Here is a 22,316-nt window from a genome sequence, read left to right on the forward strand (position 1 = left end):
TCTTCTGCCTTGTATGAACAGCCATTTAACCTAAATCAGCAGGGAAGCTTCTGCTACAACCTCCAACAGAAAAACTGCAAGGCCTTTTTGATTCACAATTCCTGCCTTGTAGGAAAACAAAACAGTGCTTAAGGGTATCTCATTGCTGACTCTTCTCAATGGGATTGCCTCCTTCTATGCCTTGCTGACAAGCCTTTTTATCTTAACAGGTCTGTAATTGTGTTAATGGCCTGTAACTCCTTGCCAGCAAGACCTTAAGGAGTAATTAGATGCAATCACCTACCACAGCTTCTATTATGGAGCTAGTAAATAAAGATTACAAGTTATTTCCAAGCCAACCTGCGGAAACAGTACCTTTAAAGTACAGTTTGAAGCACTGACTTCATCTTTGGTCTTTGTTGGAAGGCTACCCCTTTGATACTTGATTGTACAAGTGTCCCACTGATTGATTGATTGATTGACAGGCTTCCTGCTTCTGATGTACTTCAAAAAATAATCGCCTGTTAGTTTTTGTGTCTTTTGCTAGTTGCTCTTCAAATTATACTTTTACATTTGACTTGATAGAGTTTATGCTCCTTTTGATTTTCCTCATTAGGATTTGATTTCCAATTTTTTGCCTCTAATTGCCTCTTTTATTCTGTTTAGCCATGGTAACATTTTTTGGTCCTCTTACATTTCTTTAATTTGGAGTACACTTTTATTTTATTTGGAGATATATCTATCTCATAGAACTAGAAAAGACCTTGAAAGGTCATTGAGTCCAGCCCCCTGCCTTCACTAGCAGGACCAAATACCCCAGATCCCTAAGTGGTCCCCTCAAGGATTGAGCTCACAACCCTGGGTTTAGCAGGCCAATACTCAAACCACTGAGCTATCCCTCCTCTATTGCGGCCTTTTAATAGTTTGCATGCAGTTTGCAGGCACTCCATCCTTGTGACTGTTCCTTTTAATATCTGTTTAAACTAGCTTCCTCATTTTTGTGTAGGTCCCCTTTCTGAAGTGAAATGCTACTGTGGTTAAATGCTACTTTGGTATTTCCCCCATACAAGTATATTAAATTTAATTATATTATGGTTGCCATTAGTGAGCAGTTGAACTATATTCTTTTCTGGGACCACATCTTGTGCTCCACTTAGAACTAGATCAAGAATTGCCTATCCCCTCGTAGGTTCCATGACTAGCTGCTCCAATAACAGTCATTAATGGTGTCTAGATATTTTGTCTCTGCATCCTGTCCTGAGTTGACATATACTCAGTCAATAGGGGCTTAGTTGAAATCACCCATTATTATTCAGTTTTCTGTTTTTGTAGTCTCTCTAATGTCCCTTGGCATTTCACAATCACTGTCACTATCTTGGACAGGTGGTCAGTGGTATTTTGTTCAAGCATGGAATTTCTATCCATGGAGATTTTATGGTACAATTTGATTCTTTTAAGGATTTTTACTATATTTGATTCTATGCTTTCTTTCATGTATAGTGCCACTCCTCCTCTAGTGTGACCTACTCTGTTATTCCTATATATTTTGTACCCTGGTTTTACCATGTCCCATTGATTATTATTGTTTCATCAAGTTTCTGTGATGCCTATTATATCAATATCTTCATTTAATACCAGGCACGCAGGTCACCCATCTTAGTATTTAGATATCTAGCATTTGTATACAAGCACTAACAAAATTTGTCAATATTTCTCGCAGTCAGTCAAAATAAAGTCTAAAATGGCTGTCCCCCTGGTTAGCTCCTCCATCTTCTGAAATAAGAAGTTATCCACAACACATTTCAAGAACTTACTGGAGACATTTTGTGTTTTGCTGCATTACTTTTTCCAGTGTCTGGGTAGTTAAAGTCCCCAATACTACCAGTTCCTGAGTTTTGGATAACACCTTTTACCTTGATTTAGCTGGTTCAGGACAAATGAATTAATGTGCTAATCTGAGTATATAGTAAGTGAAGGTAGTTGATACGTCAGAGTTAGCTAACATGCTAACCCCAACATAACCTCAATCACTTGTTCTAATCTACACATACACACTTAGGCTTGTCTACACACTGAAGATGCACTGTTTTAATTACTAAATTCATGCCTTTAGTTTAAGCAGTGCAACTTTATGCATAGACCAGGCCTTACAGTAGTTACCAGGTGTAAAGAAATGGTTACTCACCCTGTGCAGTAACTATGGTTCTTCAAGATGCATGTTCCTGTGGGTGCTCCACTCTCAGTGCGCTTGTGCCCACTGCACCTTTGATCGGTGATCCATTCAGCCTGTGCATGCGTTACTCAATCTCATGCTCTGTGCTGTTAGATAGCGCTGTGTAGGAGAACCAGCCTTGGTTCATTCTCTACCACAAAACTCCATAGCAGAGAACTCTGAAGTAGAGAGGAAGAAGGGCAAGTAGTGGAGCACCCATTGGGACACATATCTCAAAGAATAACAGTTACTGCACAATGGTGAGTAACCATTTCTTCTTCTTTGAGTAGTGTCCCTACAGGTGGTCCCCTTTAGGTGACTTCCAAGCAGCTCTCTTTAAGGAGGAGCAGGCTTTGGAGTAGAGTCCAGTATTAAAGAAAGTATAGCTGAGCTCAACGCAGCATCAAAAGCTGAGCCGTGAGTTATTGCATAGTGCTCAGCAAAGATACGTATAGAGGTCCACATCACAGCTCTACATAGTTCAATGATGGGAACATTTTTGAGAAAGGCTGTAGAAATGGAAATAAATCTCATAAGTGAGTTTGTATATCTGAGGGTGCTTAGAGATTACAAGATTGGTAGCAACAGCTAATGCAGTCAGATATCCACTTGGAAAGTCTATTTAGAGATCTGTCTGCAATTGAAACAAATAATTTGGTCTTTCTGAAAAGTTTAGTCAAGTCAAGATAGAAGGTCATAGCTCTTCTGATATGAAGTGTGTGTAACAATGCCTCCTCTTTGTCTAGGTGAGGTGTAGGGTGGAAGATTGGGAGGTGGACGGGTTGGTTAATATGGAACTTGGAAGATATCTTTTGTAAAAACTTGGGGTGTGAGCATAATGTGACCTTGTCTTTGAAAAAATCTTGTGAAAGGAGAGTATGCCATAAGAACCTCTATTTCTCCAACTTCTTCAGCTCTCACGATAGCTATCAGAAATGCTGTCTTCATCGACAAATGGAGAAGTGAGCAGGGAGTCATCGGTTCAAATGGAGATCTTGTAAGATGTTTAAGAACCAGATTGATATCCCAATCCAGAGTGGGACATTTGACTGGTGGAAAGAGATGTCCAAGTCCTGTCTGAGGAACCTCATTGTCATTGGGTTGGGGAATACGGAATAACCTTTTATTGGAGAATCTTCTTCTTAGCATATATGCTACGTGCCTCAGGTGGCACATGACCAAAATTCATCATCAAATTTGATCTGCTGGTTGGATCGTTGGATCGCAGCTTGGGCTGCGTATTGACAGGAATGCAATGTGAGCACTGATCCATGAATGGAAAGCTGTGATGGCTGACAGGTGAACTCTAATGGAACTCAGAGACAGTCCTGAGTTTTTTAGTTCAAGAATGTAGTCAAATATATCTGATAACTATCAGGCTGTTGGTGGAATGTGTTTGAGGTCACAACAGCAGGCAAATCTTGTCCATTTTTAAGTGCAGTGTGTAGATTGTTTTCTGCTCTGTAATAGCACTCTTTTTACTTCCTCTGAACAGATAATCTCTAATCCTGTGAACCATCAACCAGCCATGCTTTGGGCCAAAGAACTCTAAGATTGGGGTGAAGGATCTTCCCACCTTCCTGGGAAAAGAGATGAGGAGTGGCCTGGAGAGTGATTGGTGAGTAAGTGGCCAGCTGTATCAGGTAAGGAAACCAAGTTTGTCTGAGCCAGATCAGGACTCTTATGACAATACTAGGTCAGAACAAAGGTCCATCTAGCCCAGTATCCTGTCTTCTGACAGTGGCCAATACCAGGTGCTTCAGAGGGAATGAACAGAACAGGTAATCATCAAGTGATCCATACCATCCATTATAACAATTCTGGCTTTGTCCTTTTTTATTTTAAATAGAACTTTGGATATTACAGGAGTTGGGGGGACGGATGCAGACAGTAGACCCAATGACCACTGACAGTGTAAGCCATCCCCCAAGGATCAGTGACCCAGCCTGCCTCTGGAGCAGAACTGATTGCATTTCTTGTTTACCGTCATGTTGAACAGATCTATTTGAGAGGTGCCCTGTTGCCAGAATATGTAGGCAAGTATGATAGAATCTATCTTCCACTCATGGTCTTGAGAGAAGTGCCTGCTGAGTGTGTCCATGATCACATTCTGAACTCCTGGGAGGTAAGCTGCTATAATGACATTCTAATTGCATATGCATCAGTTCCAAAGCTTGACAGCCTTGGCACAAAGGGAGGGGGATCTTGCCCCTCCTTATTGTTTGATACAGAACATGCATGACATGCTGTCTGTCATGACCTTTATGAGTTTGCCCCTGATTAGTGGTAGAAACTGGAGACAGGCAAATCTGACTGCCCTGAGATCCAGGAGGTTGATGTGCGGAGTGGTTTTCTGAAGCATCTACCTGCCCTGTGCTATGTGAGTGTCTAGATGCGCTCCCCACCTGTGATGTTTTCTGATTAAAATATGACCATGTAAATCAGTGTTGCTACCACTGTTATATAATTGCAACAAATCTTGTACAAAGTATGTCAAGTAAGGTGTCTATGGGAAGGTTATGATTTGCTGAATATGATTATGCTCTTTGTATGCATGTATCATGTTTGTATTTGTAGTTATGAGTATTGGCTCTATACCTGTATTTCAAATATGTTTGCTCCTGTGGTAATGCTCACAAAGGTATTTAGCCTGCACATCTTGAAGAGACTATTCAAGTTAAGTGGCCCATCAAGAACACTTAACTCACAATAGACCATGGGAGACGCCCATCCACGCTTGATGGACTTTCAGGTGAACAACTAGAGTATGGATAATGGCTTCGGCTGTGACTAAGTGAAATCATGCATGGACATGTGACTTGCCCATGTGACCCCAAACACCATTTTGCTACCTGTAATTTTCCACTAGCTGTGCTGAGGGCTTCGTTTTAAACAATAGATTCCCCTCCACATGGCAGAAGCTATAAAAGGCCCTGGAAACATCTCAATTTTGTCTCTTTCCTGCTCAAACCTCTTGTGATGAGGCGAAGACTCACTGGCGTGGTGCCTCCTGCTGGTTGTCCAGGGAATTAGCTCTTTTCCAGCTCCAGAGCACCCTCTGCCGGCTGATGTCTTGCCTGCCGCTGGCCCCTGTGTCCCTCCCGGACCCCAGTGCCACTTTATCTCAGCCCCCAGCAGTAACCCACAATTGGGGTCTCCCCCCACAGGGAAACCCCCAACCCTCTATCCCGACCTTGTCTCAGTAACTACTGCCAGTCATCATCTAGCCCCTGCTCACTAGGGCAGACTGCAATCTGTAAACCATTCCTCATCGGCAAGGGGGGTTGGACCAGCTGCCTCTGCCTAATCCTGGGCTGCCCCTCTGCAGCCCTACTATCCTTTTGTGAGCTCTTAACTCGGCCTGCAGCCTGGGGCTTTGCTAGGCTGGAGCTCCCCAGCTCCCTCTGCCCTTCCCCAGCACTGATCCACCCTAGGTACCCTCTTCAGCTTTCCAGGCAGCCAGGTCCTTCTTTCTCTAGAAATCTAGAGAGAGAATGTCTCTGGCCCTCAGCCCTCTTATAGGGCCAGCTGTGGTCTGACTGGGGCATGGCCCCACCTGTGGCTGCTTCCCCCAATCAGCCTAGCTTTTCCCTGCTGCAGCCCTCTCCAGGGCTGCTTTATCCCCTTCAGGCAGGAGCGGGGTGACCACCCTACTACACCTCTGGACTATGAACTTATTCTAATAGTAGCATTCTAACCAAGGGACTGAGGACCTACCAATGATTTGGAACAACCAGTGACTTAACAAGCCAGCACTTTATTCCATCACTGCTACAAGCCTGATCCAAGAACTTGGATTGTTTGTATTTGATTCCTTTAACCAATTTTAACTCTCACCTTTCTTTCTTTTTATAAATAAACTTTTAGATTTTAGATACTAAAAGGATTGGCAACTGCATAATTATTGGGTAAGAGCTGAGTTGTATATTGACCCAGGTGTGTGGCTGGTCCTTTTATTTGATTGGTTTTAAAGAACCACTCATCTTTAAGTCTAGTGTTTTTGGTGGTGATACAAACTCTGGAATACCTAAGAAAACTGCTGTTCTGACTTCTCGTTACCCAGTGTGGTGAAACAGAAGTTTACTTTTTTTTGATGGTTTGGTATAGCTTATGGGAGAATAACCACCAGTTTTGGGGTGTGTCTGCCCTATTTCTCAGCAGCTTGTCCTGAATTTGGTATTCTCAGTTGTGACCCACAAAGGCACAGTTACACCACCACAGCAACGATATATCTGTTGTTATGATAACTTCTGGGAGAAGGACAAGTGAAAGGGACTCCTGCACAAACATTGTGAGGATATTTCCACCAATTGAGAGATTTCTTTACAAAGATGGGTATGGAAAGTAGTGTAGTTAGACTGCCTTTTCTGTGACTAAACAGTCCTCAGCCACCCTGAAGGCATCACATTTGCAGTCTTGTATGTCTATAACGAAAGTAGCAGCTGCCATATGCCCCAACAGCTGAAGATAGCTCTTGACTGGGAATTTGAGAAGTGATCTGGATTATATTGACTATGTTGGATAGGGCCATGAATCTGTGCATTGGGAGGTAGGCACTTGCCGCCCTTGAATCAAGATGAGCTCCTATGAATTCTAACTTTTGCACAGGGGTTAGGGTGTATTTTTTGAATGTTCAATTGCAGGTCCAATTTGAGAAAGAGGTCTATGGCTTTGCAAGCTGCCCATGAAGTTACATCCAGGGAGCAACCTTTCAGAGGCCAATTGTCTTGGTAAAGGAATACCATAATTCCTTCACTGTGGAGATGTGACGCTACTACTGACATAATCTTTGAAAAAAGAGAGCACCCTGTACTGAAAGTGGTCCTGACTGACAGTAAAACTTAGGAATCTTTTGTGGAATGGGTGGACTGCTATATGAAAATATGCATCCTGGAGTTCAAGGGCTGAGAAACAATCCCCTTGGTCCAGTGACAGAATTACTACTGTAAGTGTCACCATTTTGAATTTTTGTGCCTTCATAAAGGTGTTGAGTAGTCTTAAATCTAGGATAGGTCTCCAACCACCATTCTTTTTTGGAACCAGGAAATACATGGAATAAAACCCCTTTCCTCTGTGCTGCATGGGAATCAGTTCTACAGCACCCAAGAGAAGAAGAAAGTCTATTTCCTGTCATAGTAGGTTCTCATGAGGGGCGTCCCTGAAGAGGGATGGGGAAGGAGGCTTAGAAGGTGAAAGAGAAGTGAAGTGGATGGAATCTCTTGTGGAGATGATCCCCAAAACCTACTTGTCCATAGTGACAGACTCCCAATCCTGCCAAAAGTGGTAAAGGCGATTGCTAAAGGGAAGAAGGCAGGTGGAACATTGCAGTTGGTATGAAAGGAGATGGCAGCTCAGGACCTTGACCATCCCATGAAAATTGGTGCTTCAAGGTGGAAGGTTATGTGGTTGAAGTTTGGGAAGTGGCTGGTTTTCTCCTCTGGAACCTGTCTCTTGCGTTGAGGTTCTGGGAACCTGAGAATTAGGTGGGGTGGGAATCTCTCTGGGATCTTCTACCATATTTTAAATCTCCTTATAAATCCTGAGAGCTGAAGCCAGGAGTCCCTCCTCATAACTACCACTGTAGAAATCGAATGAGCGGCAGTATCTGCAGTTTTCAGAGAGGCCTGCAAAGATGTTCTGGAGCCCAGTTGGCCTTCTGCAATAATTGCCTGTAATGGCTCTCTGTGTTCTGCTGGTAGAATGGATACTCAGTAAAGGAGTTCAGCTTGGTATAATGTTAATGGTTGCACTTTGCCATTAACACCTGGTAGTTGGCGATTCTGTATTGTAAAGTAGCAGATGAATATAATTTTCTACTGAACAGGCCGAGGCACTTATGGTCTTTATCATAGGCCACAGATTTAGCGTGATGCTGCCTTCCATGTTTTTTAAGCACCTCAACCACTAAAGAGTTAGGAGATGGATGAGAAAATAAAAATTCTGAGTCCTAAGAGGAATCATAATATTTTTTGTCTGCTCTCTTGCATGTGAACGGAATTGAGGCCACGGTCTGCCAAATAACCTTTCCAGGGTCCAAGAGGATTAAGCTGTATGAAGGATGACCCGAAGCTTATAATGTGATTCTTTAATCTCTGCAAGAGGGAGCTGCAAAGAATTCGTGACCCTCTTAGAACTGTTTAAAATCATCAGCCAGAGATGGTGGAGGTGGCATGATCACTTCATCCAGAGATGAAAAAGAGATGTTAGCTGGTGGAGAGATCTCTTCATCAGTCCTAGCTTCCTGTTCCTCAAAGGTTTCTTCTTGATGTTTCAATCTCCTGGAGAGGGCGGGTGATGAAGGTTGTTTATCTCTTTGATAGGTAGTGCTCGAGGCCCTAGAGAATTGCTGGTGATAGGCTACCAGTGTGGTCAAGAAGGTGGTATACATGGCATGGTTGGAGGCATCCATGAGTGCTCATTCCAGTGAGATAGTGGCTGTGGATGTCTCTCAGGAGTAAGATCAACTTCCTCAGAGACCTCTGGAAGAGAGCCTCTATAGGGATGGTGTGGAGAACCTTGGACAGATATTTGAGGGACTGAGGCAATATCTTCAACAGAATCCTCCTCTTCCAACTCACTCTGAAATAGTGGACCACCGGAAGAAACATGACATGTAACTGTCGGTACTGGGCAAAAATCTGAAGATCTGGAGGTTCTTGGTACCAAGAATATATCAGAGTTGAGCAATGGTGAGTCAGGCATTTCAGACCTGCAGCACCAAGCATGTTGTCGGTACCGTGTCCATGGCCTGCACCGAAGCGACAGTTTGTGAGGGAGTTGACAATACCATGAATCCCTAATGCTCCAAGGGGAGTCCAGACGAAGCTAGATCAGGCGTCTTCAATACCGAGCGAGAAGAGGAGGACATCTTGGAGCCTGGAATTTTTTAGTCTTTATACTTAACTGTGCCCTCGGTACCTGAGGGGCAGCAGTCTCATGGGTACCAGACAGCAGTGGGCACCAAAGTGGCTGAAGTCATTGGAGTCCTTGACACCTTTGAGGTAGATTCCCTACCTGGAGAATTCGAGAGACAATGTTTGGGAGTCTTATGAGAGGAATCGTGGATGTTCCTCTTAGATGCCCCTGAGGAATGCGGTTCGGAGACAGTGAAGGCTGCAGACTTATTCTGAGACTGGCATATAGGGTGTGAGGGGAGTGTCTCCTGGCCAGCATCAGAGGCCACACTTAGTGACCTCTCCATCATGAGGAATTTAAGTTTGATCTCCCTGTTTTTTCTGGCTCTAGATTTTAATGACAGACAGAAAGTTGCACTTTTGGGATATATGAGATTCCCTGAGGCAACAGATACACCGGGAGTGTCTGTGACTCATCAGGATTGCCTCCTGATGTAAAAGACAGTGTGTGAAACCAGGAGAAACTATAAAAAGGCTATATCAATAAATAATTTGGGGGAGGAGGTTAAGGTTTTTTTTTTAAACTACAACAGCGGAAACTACTACTAACTACTACTAAGAACAACTATAATAAACTAACTACTAAAAGAGCTAAGGGGTCACAGTTCAGGTAAAACTCAAAAAGGACAACTGCTAAAGCTCTGCCTCAGGCCAAGGCAGATGAGAAGGAACTGAGAGCGGTTCGCCCATGACGTGCTATATAACAACAGCATGGAACATGAGATTAACATGCATGTGCAGGCCGAATGGACACTGCTATGAAAAATCTCCAATCAAAGGCACAGGGAGCACAAGCACACCTAGAGTGGAGCACCTATAGGGACACCACTCGAAGAAGAACAGGTGTTCTTTAGGCCCTTCATTCACTTAATATCAATTTCCTGTTCTGTTATTGCTGCTAAACAAGTTGGTATTACATCTATCAAGGCCTTTCCAGGGGCTTGTCTACACTTACAATGCTACAGTGGTGCAGTGCCACTGTAATGCTTTAGTATAGACACTACTTTTGCTGACAGGAGGGATTCTCCCATCAGTGTAGATGATCCACATCTCTGAGAGGCAGTAGCTAGGTTGCCTAGCGCTGTCTACACCAGGACTTTGGTCATCTTAACTATGCTGCTCAGGGGTGTGTGGATTTTTCACCCCCCCGATCAAGACAGTTATGCTGACCTAATTTTCTAGTGTACACCAGGCCTAAATCTTTTAAGGCCCAATCCTATGAATGCATATGCAATGACAATACTCACATGTATAAATTTACCTGTCTATTTGAAGGATTGGGCCCTACTCTCTCTGTTCAGTGTTCATTCATAGAGTAATGCATCAAATAAAAGATCGTCTGAACAGTTCATAGGCCTACAAACCAAATCCTTGGCCTGCACATTGTACTCCCTTTCTCTCACATGTCCCACTGTGCACAGAGAGCCATAAAGCAGCAGTCTCCCCCTGCACATGCTCTCTGACAGCACAGCAAAAACACACCGTGATCACTGTGTTTTGCTCCTGTGTACAGGAAAAGGACAAACAGGCAGGAATTGACCTAAAATAACTCTCTAATTTTTCTACTACCTGGGCAAAGTTTTAATTCTACTGCCATCAAAATTAGTGACTGAACATCATACACAGAGAAAATAAGCTAATACCTTAATCGTCCACATTCCCGGTTCTGGATCTTTTACATTCACCACCTTTGCAGAGTTATGGATATTTAGCAACTCATTCAAGCCAGATCCTTTCCTCATCTGCTTACCTAAAACACAAGTAAACATGGAGTAAATATATTTTTCTTAGCCATGTCACACATATGGTTACTATATGACTTATTAGCTAGCTCATTTTATGATATTTACAGTAATCTCCAACTTCAAGCTGTTACTGGAAATTCTTTGTCAGGATTCTAAAAATGCTCAAAGAGTCATTCTAACTTTTCCATTCATTTAATAACTTTAATACATCTCTGTGTGGTGAGTAATGACTTACTGATATAAGAATCAAATTATCAGGCAAATAACTTTCTCTTCTTCCCAGAACAAACTGATGGCAAATGAGAGGTAGAGGTTCGGTGGCAGATGCTGTCTATGGCCAGGTTTCATTCAGAATTTTAGAGAATTCTTCCATCAGTGATGGCACTGATAGTACTGACCAGCTGCCAGCATGCTCATCCTTCTGTCCTCTAGACCTGCACTTAGCAGGGTAGATGGCATGGTGGTAGAAACTGGTGTTAGCCAGTCCCCACTAGCAATTCCACTGTTGCTAGCACTGTTGGTGCTGCACCAGTGTATTAACTTTAAGGAAGTTCCCCACTCTTGTTCAAACTTCTTAAATTTTCATTGTGAATTTAGCCTGGCTATCAGGTACATTCTGCCTCAGTAAGGGAGTACCAGTTTTCACAATGTCTTGGTATTCAGATAAGTTTATAGGCTAGAATCGGTTCTCTAAAGAGACGCTCAATTACCTACTCTGCTAATCATTAAGTGCAGCTGAACAATATGAGGAAGAGCTCCAAAACAGCAGATGAGGCTCAAGTGCAGGAAAAAGGCTCAAGTTTGGGTACTGAATATATGGGCCACATTGTTCGCTGATGTATATTGGCATATCTCCACTAATTTGGAGCTATGCTGATTTAAACCAGATGAGAATCTGGCCCTTAGAACATGAACAAGAAGGGCCGAATGGCTATATCTGTCCAGATCCTCAGAGGAGGCTGAGAAGCACACAATGCAGGTGAGCATTCCTTTGATTCTGAGTTGTGAGCATGCCAGATTGGTCCCTGGTGTAAATTAGAGCAGCCTACCAGGTACTGATATAGCTGACAATTAAAAGGGACACACTGGCCATGTCCTTTTCTCCCCAATCTTCCCCCTGATGTCAGCACTGGAGGGAGGACGAAGAATAGGGACCTCTGTGCCACAAGTGGTGCATCCCATCAAAGTGGGGTAATCTTCCTGGGGCTGTACACGAGGGCGTTGGGGCTGGGTTGTGCTGGTGGTGTGTCACAGGCAGCTGCACAGCACAGCCAAGGATCTGGGACATTACAAAGAACAAAGGGATGGAAGTGTTTTCTGATTCAGGCCCTGATCCTGGAATCAGAGAGTACCGGATTTAGTGCTTAATGCAGCAAATAGTCACACTGAAGTGAAAGGGACTACTCAGGGCAGTAAACCCAACTCTGGCAGTTCATGTTTACAGGATGAAGCCCCCAGACATGATAAACTGAAAGCACTGTCATGCAACCCTTAAACACATTTTCCCAGATTACCCATGATTTGAAAGTCACTTTAAACAACAAAGGGTGATATGCATTTTTAAAGTGTACAAAGTAAACAAAGCACATCTGGCAGAGCTAGTATTTAAGGCAGAACACCACACATAACTGTGTTAATCGTGCTCTTCAGAGACACACTCTAAGCAAAGTCCCCCTTCCTGTAAACAAAGGAGGAATGCCTCAGATGGAAGACTTGACCGGAGTGCCTTGCAGAGAACCCATGCTGTGAAAAGGAACATTTCATAGACACTTTAAAGAGCTCAAAATAAATCTCCAGCTGAAAGTCACTCAGAGCCCAGAATGCACAATCTTGAATTTTAATTTCTGGAGCATTACACAGGCTCCTATGGACTCTAACTTATAAAGGAGTAATAAATCTATTAAAAATACCTTTATTTATAAATAGTATTCCAAATCAGTAACCTGCATTATTTTTTTCACCACTAAATAACTATGGGCACATGATGCAGAGTTTGAATTGGAATGTTCTCATGGTTCAGATGTGTTTGATTCTTGGTTTTGGTTTGGTTCATAACTTGTAAGGGCCAGCTACCATATTCAGGTATGTTCAGATGCTGAGCTCCAGTTCAGCCCCGCTGTACACATATGACATGATATAGCCAAAACCGATATGAAAACAGACAGAAAAACATTTGCCATGTAAATCAGATACTAAATAAAATGGATATGGTAGAAAATCATCAAGGGTCAAGAAAGAAAAGTTATATGTTGTGGTTGTGAGTTCATCAGAGGGCACAGCTGTTAAATAAGATAATTAAAAGACTTTATAATGGCATTAAAAGACCAAATGCCTTCATGCTAGCAATGACTATTTACAGTGCTATCACTTTTAGAATTGGGCAAATCCATACCTCATGGCCACACTAAAGAAAACCCTTCAGAGTAATTCATCTGTAATATTAGATTGGATAAAGCACTAAAAACCACTGTAGAATAGAATTCTGCACTAACTGGGGATTTTTCATGAGAGTTTAACAGATTTAAGCACCCACCTCCGTTAAGCCCTTTTGAAAATCTCACTCTGGATCTTCCAGGTTTCTCCCCAGATGAACAAAATAGGCCTTTTTCATGATTCTAGGACTCACCACTCCAGAATACATTCTTGGAGCAAGTAGGAGGAAAGTCCCCGTATCTATTTTCAAAGTTTTACAAACTTTATTTTCACTGAGAAAAGCATATTTAAGAGTTGGTTACTCTCAAATAGGCTTTTTCCAGTCAACTTCCAAAACAATAGCTTAAAGTGTCAAAGGGAGGTGGGTGCTTCTCCTGTGAAGCAAATACTGAGCCAGACAACAATCCCAGTTACTGCTGTATAAATTCAGAGTAACTCCACTGAAATCAACGGATTACTTCAGATTTATGCCAGTACAAATCTGGCATAAGGTGTAAGATTTTTTTAGAACTGTAAGAATTTCTTTCTTGCCATGGAAAGCATACTTGAGCATAAGCAATAAAGCAGGAGAAACAGTGCCTATTTTGTGAATAAACACAAGCTATTCCAGTCTTCGAAGCTAGCAATGTGGCACCCTGCATGCAAGCAAGTTAATTAAGAAAAGTCAGGAAGTATTTTAGCCATTTACATTTCTGTGAATTATGTGATTAAACTGCTGAGTAACCTGGCTATATGCTCCTCCAACTTTTCTTATAGACTGATCAGCTAGGTTTCAAAATAATACAAAGAAGTTTAGACCCCATCCCGCTCCCACTGAAGTCAATCAAAGTTTTACCACTGGGCTCGTAGTTGCATCAGTATAAATTCAGAGTAACTCTCTGAACTCAGCTGAGTTATTCAAGAGCCACATAGGTGTACGGAAGCAGAACTTGGTCTACTGACTTCAATGGGAAAAGGACCTGGCCTTTCCTGTTGGAGAGTGCAAAGCTGGGTTGTCTTGTTTATTTTTCCCCCCACTAAATATAAAGGAATATATAGATATCTCACCTAATGGATCATGAATTTCAATTACTGGAGAAGGGCCACTCAGTGACACTGTGACCTCTTTCAGACTGGGATCAAAAGGAATTTGCCAAGTATTTACTGCCAAGGTTAAATGGTCTGTGGATAGGAGATGCACTTTGGAGGCCTGCACCGCTTCTTCTACCCACTTCAACACCTACAAGAAAAAAGAATATTCATGTCACAAGACAGCATGTAAATCTTCCATAGCACTGTTTATTGCAAGTTGTAGGTACTACTTTGATCAATGTTTTGACTGCTATGAGCAATGATCCTGTCACCTAGACACATGTTAGAAGTGTGGTTATCAAATCACTGAGAAAGTTGCGTGGTAAAAGACTTGCCAATGCTAAAAGTCCTGCTTGCCTGATCAAGCACTTCCACCAATATCAGTGAAGCTATCCTCCTGATAAGATAAGTAGGATTTGGATCCATATCAGGTAACTACAGCAGCCCAGAAATAAAAAAGACAAGAGTTGCAATATCCGATTTGGGGATATCTGTAGGACAATAAACAAACACACAAACAAACCTCTAAGCTAAGGTATGCCTTTATTTTCATTGTGTGAAATGAAAACAGACAGAAAAACATTTGCCATGTAAATCATATACTAAATAAAATGGATATGGTAGGAAAACATTAAGGGCCAAATTCTTGTCACCTTACTCATGTGATTATCCTTGCTGAAGCCAATGGGACTGTTCACAGCAGTGGTCCTCAACCAGGGACTGGGGCCCCCTGGGGGGCCGTGAGCAGGTTTCAGTGGGGTAGCCAAGCAGGGCTGGAATTAGAGTTGCTGGGGCCCAGGACAGAAAGCTAAAGCCCCAACGCATGGGGCTGAAGCTGTGGCCCTGACTCCCGCCACCCGGGCCTGAAGCCTGGGCAACTTAGCTTCGCGGGGCCACCTGTGGCTTGGGGCCCAGGCAATTGCCCTGCTTGCTACCCACAATGCTGGCCCTGGCTTTTATATGCAGAAAAACAGTTGTGGCACAGGTGGGACATGGAGTTTTTATAGCATGTTGCGGAGAACCTCAGGAAAAAAAAGGTTGAGAACCCTTGGTTCACAGGATTAAGGCAAGTAAGCATAAAACTAAAAAAAGAAACTTATTTTGTAAATAATACCATATGTAATTAACCTATGAAATTTACTGCCACGAGATATCACTGAGACCAAGAATAACAAGATTTTTAAAGGATTAGATATAGATACAGATATTGAGAACCACCACAGTTATAATGGTACATAAACGCTCATGCTTCAGGACATATGCTAATCATGAATTCTCTGGGTTAGGAAAAATTTTTCCTTATACATGTTATGCCATAACATTTATGGAGTTTCTTGAACCTTCTTTTGAAGCATCTGGGACAAGCCACCATCATAGCTGGGATACTGGACTGCTGGTCAGATCCAATGTGACAATTCCTATGACACTACATAAACATTTACATCAGGACTGAATTTGTCCTTAGGAGAATTATGATCCTTAATATTTTGCATTTGTGAACAGCATCAAATCAACACAAGAAAGTAAAATAAATTACCAAAGTCCAAGGCTCTGTATTTCCGCTGCAGCTGCCAGTGATCTTACTAACAGAGCTGTGAACAATTTGGCACATTTGCTTGACAGCGCTTTATGCAAATTGTTTTTGGTACTGGTTCACATTCCCTGAGTTTCAGAGTCAATCAAGCCCTATAGTTCAAGGCTAAAGCCAGTCAAAACCACTAAAAATCAAATCAAAATCATGCAAGGTTTAAACCTTTCTGTAAACCTGGGTTGAGTTTCAAATTTTTACTACAGGAGAAAGCTTGACATGTTTCGTGGGATTTCAGGTTTCACTGTGTTTGCATAGCTCTTATCATGCTTAAAACAAAACAAAGAGCATCGCCATGACACCTCTTTAAATCAGCTGTTACAGGGGAAACAGTGAAGGTGATATGGCCATAAGCAGCGACTCCGTAAGTGCTCCAGGGCTGGATCACCCACAGGGAAAAAATAGTGGGTGCTGAGCACCCACCGACAGCCTCTTTATCAGCACCTCCACCTCCCCAAGCACCTCCTGCCCACCAGGGGCCCTGCTGAACCCCACCGTTCAGTGCCTCCCCTTCCCTCCCCGTGCCATCCTATCACAGGCCATTGGACATATTTACCGCTAATAGTCAAAGATAATTAATTGCCAAAATTAGGCTATCCCATTATACCATCCCCTCCATACATTTATCAAGCTTCGTCTTGAAGCCAGATATGTCTTTTGCCCCCATTGCTCCCCTTGGAAGGCTGTTCCAGATCTTCACTCCTCTGATGGTTAGAAACCTTCATCTAATTTCAAGTCTAAACTTCCTGATGGCCAGTTTATATCCATTTGTTCTTGTGTCCACATTGGTACTGAGCTTAAATAATTCCTCTCCCTACCTGGTATTTATCTCTCTGATATATTTATAGAGAGCAATCATATCTCCCCTCAGCCTTCTTTTGGTTAGGCTAAACAAGCCAAGCTCTTTGAGTCTCCTTTCCTAAAACAGGTTTTCCATTCCTCGGATCATCCTAGTAGCCCTTCTCTGTACCTGTTCCAGTTTGAAATCATCCTCCTTAAACATGGGAGACCAGAACTGCACACAGTATTCCAGATGAGGTCTCACCAATGCCTTGTATAATGGTACTAACACCTCCTTATCTCTACTGGAAATACCTCGCCTGATGCATCCCAAGTCCGCATTAGCTTTTTTCACGGCAATATCACATTGGCGGCTCATAGTCATCCTGTGATCAACCAATACTCCGAGGTCCTCCTCCTCCTCTGTGACTTCCAACTGACACATCCCCAGCTTATAACAAAAATTCTGGTTATTAATCCCTAAATGCATGATTTTGCACTTTTCACTATTAAATTTCATCCTATTACTATTACTCCAGTTTACAAGGTCATCCAGATCTTCCTGTATGATATCCTGGTCCTTCTCTGTATTGAGAATATCTCCCAGCTTTGTGTCATCTGCAAACTTTATTAGCACATTCCCACTTTTTGTGCCAAGGTCAGTAATAAAAAGATTAAATAAGATTGGGCCCAAAACCGATCCCTGAGGAACTCCACTAGTAACCTCCCTCCAGCCTGACAGTTCACCTTTCAGTATGACCCGTTGTAGTCTCCCCTTTAACCAGTTCCTTATCCACCTTTCAATTTCCATATTGAGCCCCATCTTTTCCAATTTAGCTAATAATTCCCCATGTGGAACCGTATCAAATGCCTTACAGTAAGAAGGTTCCCACTAATTCTGGGGGCTTACCTACATGGAAAAGTTTGATGAGTTAGAACTCATTTACACAGGAGATAACAGATTATACAAATACAGATTAGAAAATACAGATTATGCAAATATATTAATCTAATTAGAGCATTCTGAAGCTATATTAAGGACTGTAATCATCTCTCCATAATATAATCCAATGGCCTAAATTTGTTACAATTACAATATTAAAATTATTAATTGATATCTCACATTATTACAATGTCTCCAAGGATCCCAAAGTGCTTGACAAACTTTAGATAAAAACAGCAACAACAGAAATGTAGCCATCCCTGAAGTTGGAATCAGAGATGCGCTGACAATGGTCCTGATCCTGCAAGCAATTACACACATGCACAACTTTAGGCATATGAATCATCACACTGACTTTAACCTCCACTGATGCCAAATGATGGAGTTCACTTAGGATACATCTACACTGCAATTAGAGACCTGAGCCCAAATGTCCACATTGCCATGTTTAGCCCCGGAGCCCTACGAGCCTGAGTTAATTGACCTGGGCTCTGACACTCGGTGTCATGGGGTAGATGTACCCTTAGATTGCTTCAGTGGGACTGCTCATGTATATAAGGTTAAGCATGTGTGTTTGCAGGATTGGGGCCAGTATTTATGAAAAGGGTTTCCCATATTAGCATTCCCATTAACCCAGGATGAATCTTGTATAGCAGTTTGCAAAGCATACGATGAGAGGCTGTGGAATCTATTAATTTGAACACACATACTTTCTCATAACCATAACAAAGGAAGCCACTAAGCAAAGAGACCTAGAAACCTTGCTAACAAACTTTTATTAAGACACGCTTTGCTGGATGTGTTTATACTTTATTCCTTGAGATATACTTTGCCAAAGTTAACACTGGTATAAGGGATGCAATTCTATTGAGCTTTATCTTCAGAGGAGTTTATGCACCGTTGCAACAGAGCTGAATTTGGCTCACTGAATATTATTACAGTACTGCACCATGTCCCAGTTTGAGTAATTTCGGGGGCAAGTGGGAGTATCATCCAGTGGGAAATTTCTGAAAATTCTTATAAATCAGTGCAACAGTTTGTATTTCAAAGGCCAAAAAAATTGCTCTTCAAAATATTATTATGAGACCCCTGGATGTCCTCTTTGGCAGGGATGATTTAGGAGTTTTCATGGGAGTGCTGAACTCTATCAGAGCCCGGGAAATCATTCCATCCCTCCTTTCCGTTTGGAAGCAGAGTTTTAACAAGGCATTGCAGCATATCACAGGGTAGAATGTGACACCCATTGAATGGTGCATGGCAACACAATATATTTTAAGACAAAAATGGAAGAAGAAAATTGGATCTAGTTGAAAATGCATGGGGGACTTTAAGTAAACAAAATACACCTTTACCCTGATATAACGCGACCCGATATAACACGAATTCGTATATAACGCGGTAAAGCAGCGCTGGGGGCGGCGGGGCTGCGCGCTCTGGAGGATCAAAGCAAGTTCGATATAACGCGGTTTCACCTATAACGCGGTAAGATTTTTTGGCTCCTGAGGACAGCGTTATATCGAGGTAGAGATGTAGATTGGTTCTTTTGCACTATTCCAGCTGCTCTGTGCAGATCAGCAGCACAAAGCAGCTATAAACCCAATTTAACCAGCCATCTAAGGATTCCAGGTGGCAAAGACACACTGTAACAGCTTGTAGACCACAACACACCTGCCCGAAGTAGAGGGCAAGGCAGCAGATATGCAGGCATGGCCAGGTATCCCTCACCCCCAAGAAATCCCTGACTGCTAGAAAGGTCCCAGGAACCACTGGCAACTGTGACTGCTTTAACTTACATCAGGGGACCTGCTGATCCCTGGACTGAGGGAAAACCACCTTTGTTTCACCTCCCTTGTCCTGGAGCAGTGCTTAATTTGTGCCGGGGCTTGCCAGAGCTGAGTCCAGCACCTCTAGGCACCTCATAGCCCTGGAATCTCTGGGCTTGGTGCGTCAGTTATGAAAGTAAAAAAATTACTTGAGCCCTGGCCCATCTTTCATTATAAATTAATCACTGTCCTGGACTAAGCACAGCTCAGCATAGGATCTGGACTAATGTAGTTACCAGGGCTTGATCCTGAATTACTTATACAATCCTTACTCAAGCAGAACTCCCATTGACTTAATTATGGATACCATAAAACATCCAAGTGATGGACTATAGCTGATAAACTAAAATGCATGCCTAATGTGCAGTTGTATAGCACTATTTGCATTGTGACTTTTGCACAGCACACAGCATAAAACACATTTTGAAAATTTCCCATTGTTTATCTGCAGTATGGCAGACTAGCTCTAATTTGAAAATACCTGCATAAACGAATATTTAGTACTTATGTTTTATCTGTTCAGGGCCTGATCCAACTTCCAATGCTAATAATCTGGCACCTTTTTAGACCAGTGATATCATACCTAGAAGGATAACATCTCCAATGGTTCTGTTGGTCATCCAAGTTCTATCAGTCAAAATCACTATTCAAGGATTAGCATAGGGATAGAAAGTTGGTAGAAAGGAAGAGAATGAGCTCATGAGTCTACAGCTCTGATTGAAAACCCTATTTTAAAAAGAAAATCCTGTCAAAATCTGATTTTGTTTTCTTCTTGTTCAAGAAAATTTTTAATGTGACAGACAACGAGATAATGGCAAGAATAAAAAGAGGAAGGGGAATCTTAATGAGAAATACGGGACAACAGAGAAAATCAAGAACTGTCCAAGTGGTATGTTATTAATTCTTCATAAATATGCAATAGAATTTAAGTTAATTCATACTGAATGCTGAAATGTAAGTGCATATTTCATATGTTTTTGTTTAAAGGCATGGGATCAATTTCCCTCAAGTGCTGCCTGTGATAAATGGACTCCTTTTACGTTTATCTTTTTATAAAGCTGAACATTAAAAGAAAGCCAACCCTAGGGCACTGCAGCAAATGTAATTTATTTTATCCACAAAGGGCCCCTAAATTCTACTCAGTAGGTCTCTGATGCACTACATATAACTAGTGGATGAGTCAGCAACACCATCAGAAAAATTGATGAATAAGCACCTTCAGAACAGTAATTTAGGAATAGTTATTACAATAGATGGATAAAGTGGTTCCAATAAAAGAACCCCCAGTTTGAATCTCAGTCAAAACCCTACTTGATTTTTTTGAGCTTTGAAAAAAGTTAAAGTTTTCATATGTCTCTGTATTTCCTGTTTATTTTCTCCAAAAGCATAAATATCTATTGTAAGTATTCGTGTGGCCCCCATTAACACACCATCTTTCATGTTTTACCCCCATTTTACAGATAGGGAACTATGGCACAGAGAGACCATGTGTTTTGCCCAAAATCACAGAAGAAATCTGAACCAGAGCAAGGAATTGAACCCAGGTCTCCTGACTCTGAGGCTACTGCCATAATAGCTAGACTATCCTTTCTCTCAATGTGACAGTAATGTGAGAAAAGTTACTCTGATAGTATTTCCAGCCAGGCGTAAATCAGGAAGTACCAGATAACTCATGAGGGTAATTTTTGTGTGATTGCCAGCCTGATCTCTAGGCCAAAGAAATCTGGATTACTGAAGGGTCTGAACATCCCTGAATTTTGAAGAAATTTTGATCCAGATCCATAGCCATATCATTACTACTGGTTTTTGAGTGCCAAAATATATGGCACGCAGTTCACAAAACTTAGTAAAGAAATTAGGTAAAACCCTGGCCCCTTTGCAATAACAGCACAACTCCCATTGCCTTCATCGAGGCCAGGATTCCACCTGTGATCCCTACCCTGAAAAGTATGATTTAAATTCATCATGTAAAAAAATGTTAGGATTACAAATTAAAACAACAAAAAAGGATGAGGAAGCAAGAGAAGAACAAGGGTAATAATAATGAGGTTACTCAATAATGGCCTGGTCCGGATCCCATTCAATCCAATGGAAGATGGATTAGGCCCAAAGCAGTTACTTATCTTGATAGTTAATTCAGGTTTTGTACCTTTCCCTTCCTTCACTTCCCATTGGTAAGGCAGCTGAAATCAAGGGAGGTAGTTGGGAGTGCAGTTTTAGGGAGGGTATTTCAAACGCAAGGGAGCAACATGGAAGAAAGCATAAAGACACCAGGAAAAGGAGGCAGCCATAGGGATGTCTGTCTGCGTCATTGGTGAAGTGAAAAGGATGGGAAAACAAGAAAGGAAAGCAGATCAGGGACAAGAAATTCAAGAGACTGAGGTTCAGGGGTTTCTCTAGCTTTGGACAAACATCTGAATTCTTGGATGCTTAACCTGACCAACTGAGCCTCTGGAGAATCACCCATCACATATGGCTTGAGATGAGGAATTTCAACTCATTATGAAGACATAAACAAGCAGCAACAGACCAAAATAGAAAAAAAAGGGGGGGAGGCATCTTCTTTCCTGTTTACACCATAGTTTGGATTCTCTTAGTAAAGTCAACAGAAACAATCTCTACATGTGGAAATAAAGCAGTTGCTAGACAACTAAAATTCTCATTTTAATTACTATAGCACGTCATTAGTTTCTGAAGCCAAATCACTTCTCTGGCTAGTGCAGCTGTTCAGAAATACAGTCCATGGGAGGAAATGGGGATCAAGTTTTGAAATGAGATGATAAACTAAAGATGGATTAAAAATGAGAAAAATAAATACAAAAATACAG

At 42.0% G+C, this 22,316-nt stretch overlaps 1 protein-coding gene across 3 annotated transcripts in view; it reads right to left on the reverse strand.

Moving 5' to 3' along the window:
- HMCN1 (hemicentin 1) overlaps positions 1 to 22,316 on the reverse strand; it is a 335,176-nt gene that overhangs the window by 226,990 nt on the left and 85,870 nt on the right. For all 3 annotated transcript variants that reach the window (XM_065554460.1, XM_065554461.1, XM_065554459.1), the window contains exons 5-6: positions 14,331 to 14,502; positions 10,749 to 10,855 (exon numbers count right to left, since the gene is read on the reverse strand). In XM_065554460.1, coding sequence (XP_065410532.1) covers positions 10,749 to 10,855; positions 14,331 to 14,502 — 279 coding nt within the window. The remainder of the gene's footprint in view (positions 1 to 10,748; positions 10,856 to 14,330; positions 14,503 to 22,316) is intronic.

This window comes from Chrysemys picta, chromosome 8 (genome assembly GCF_011386835.1).
Source record: "Chrysemys picta bellii isolate R12L10 chromosome 8, ASM1138683v2, whole genome shotgun sequence".
NCBI lineage: Eukaryota > Metazoa > Chordata > Testudines > Emydidae > Chrysemys > Chrysemys picta.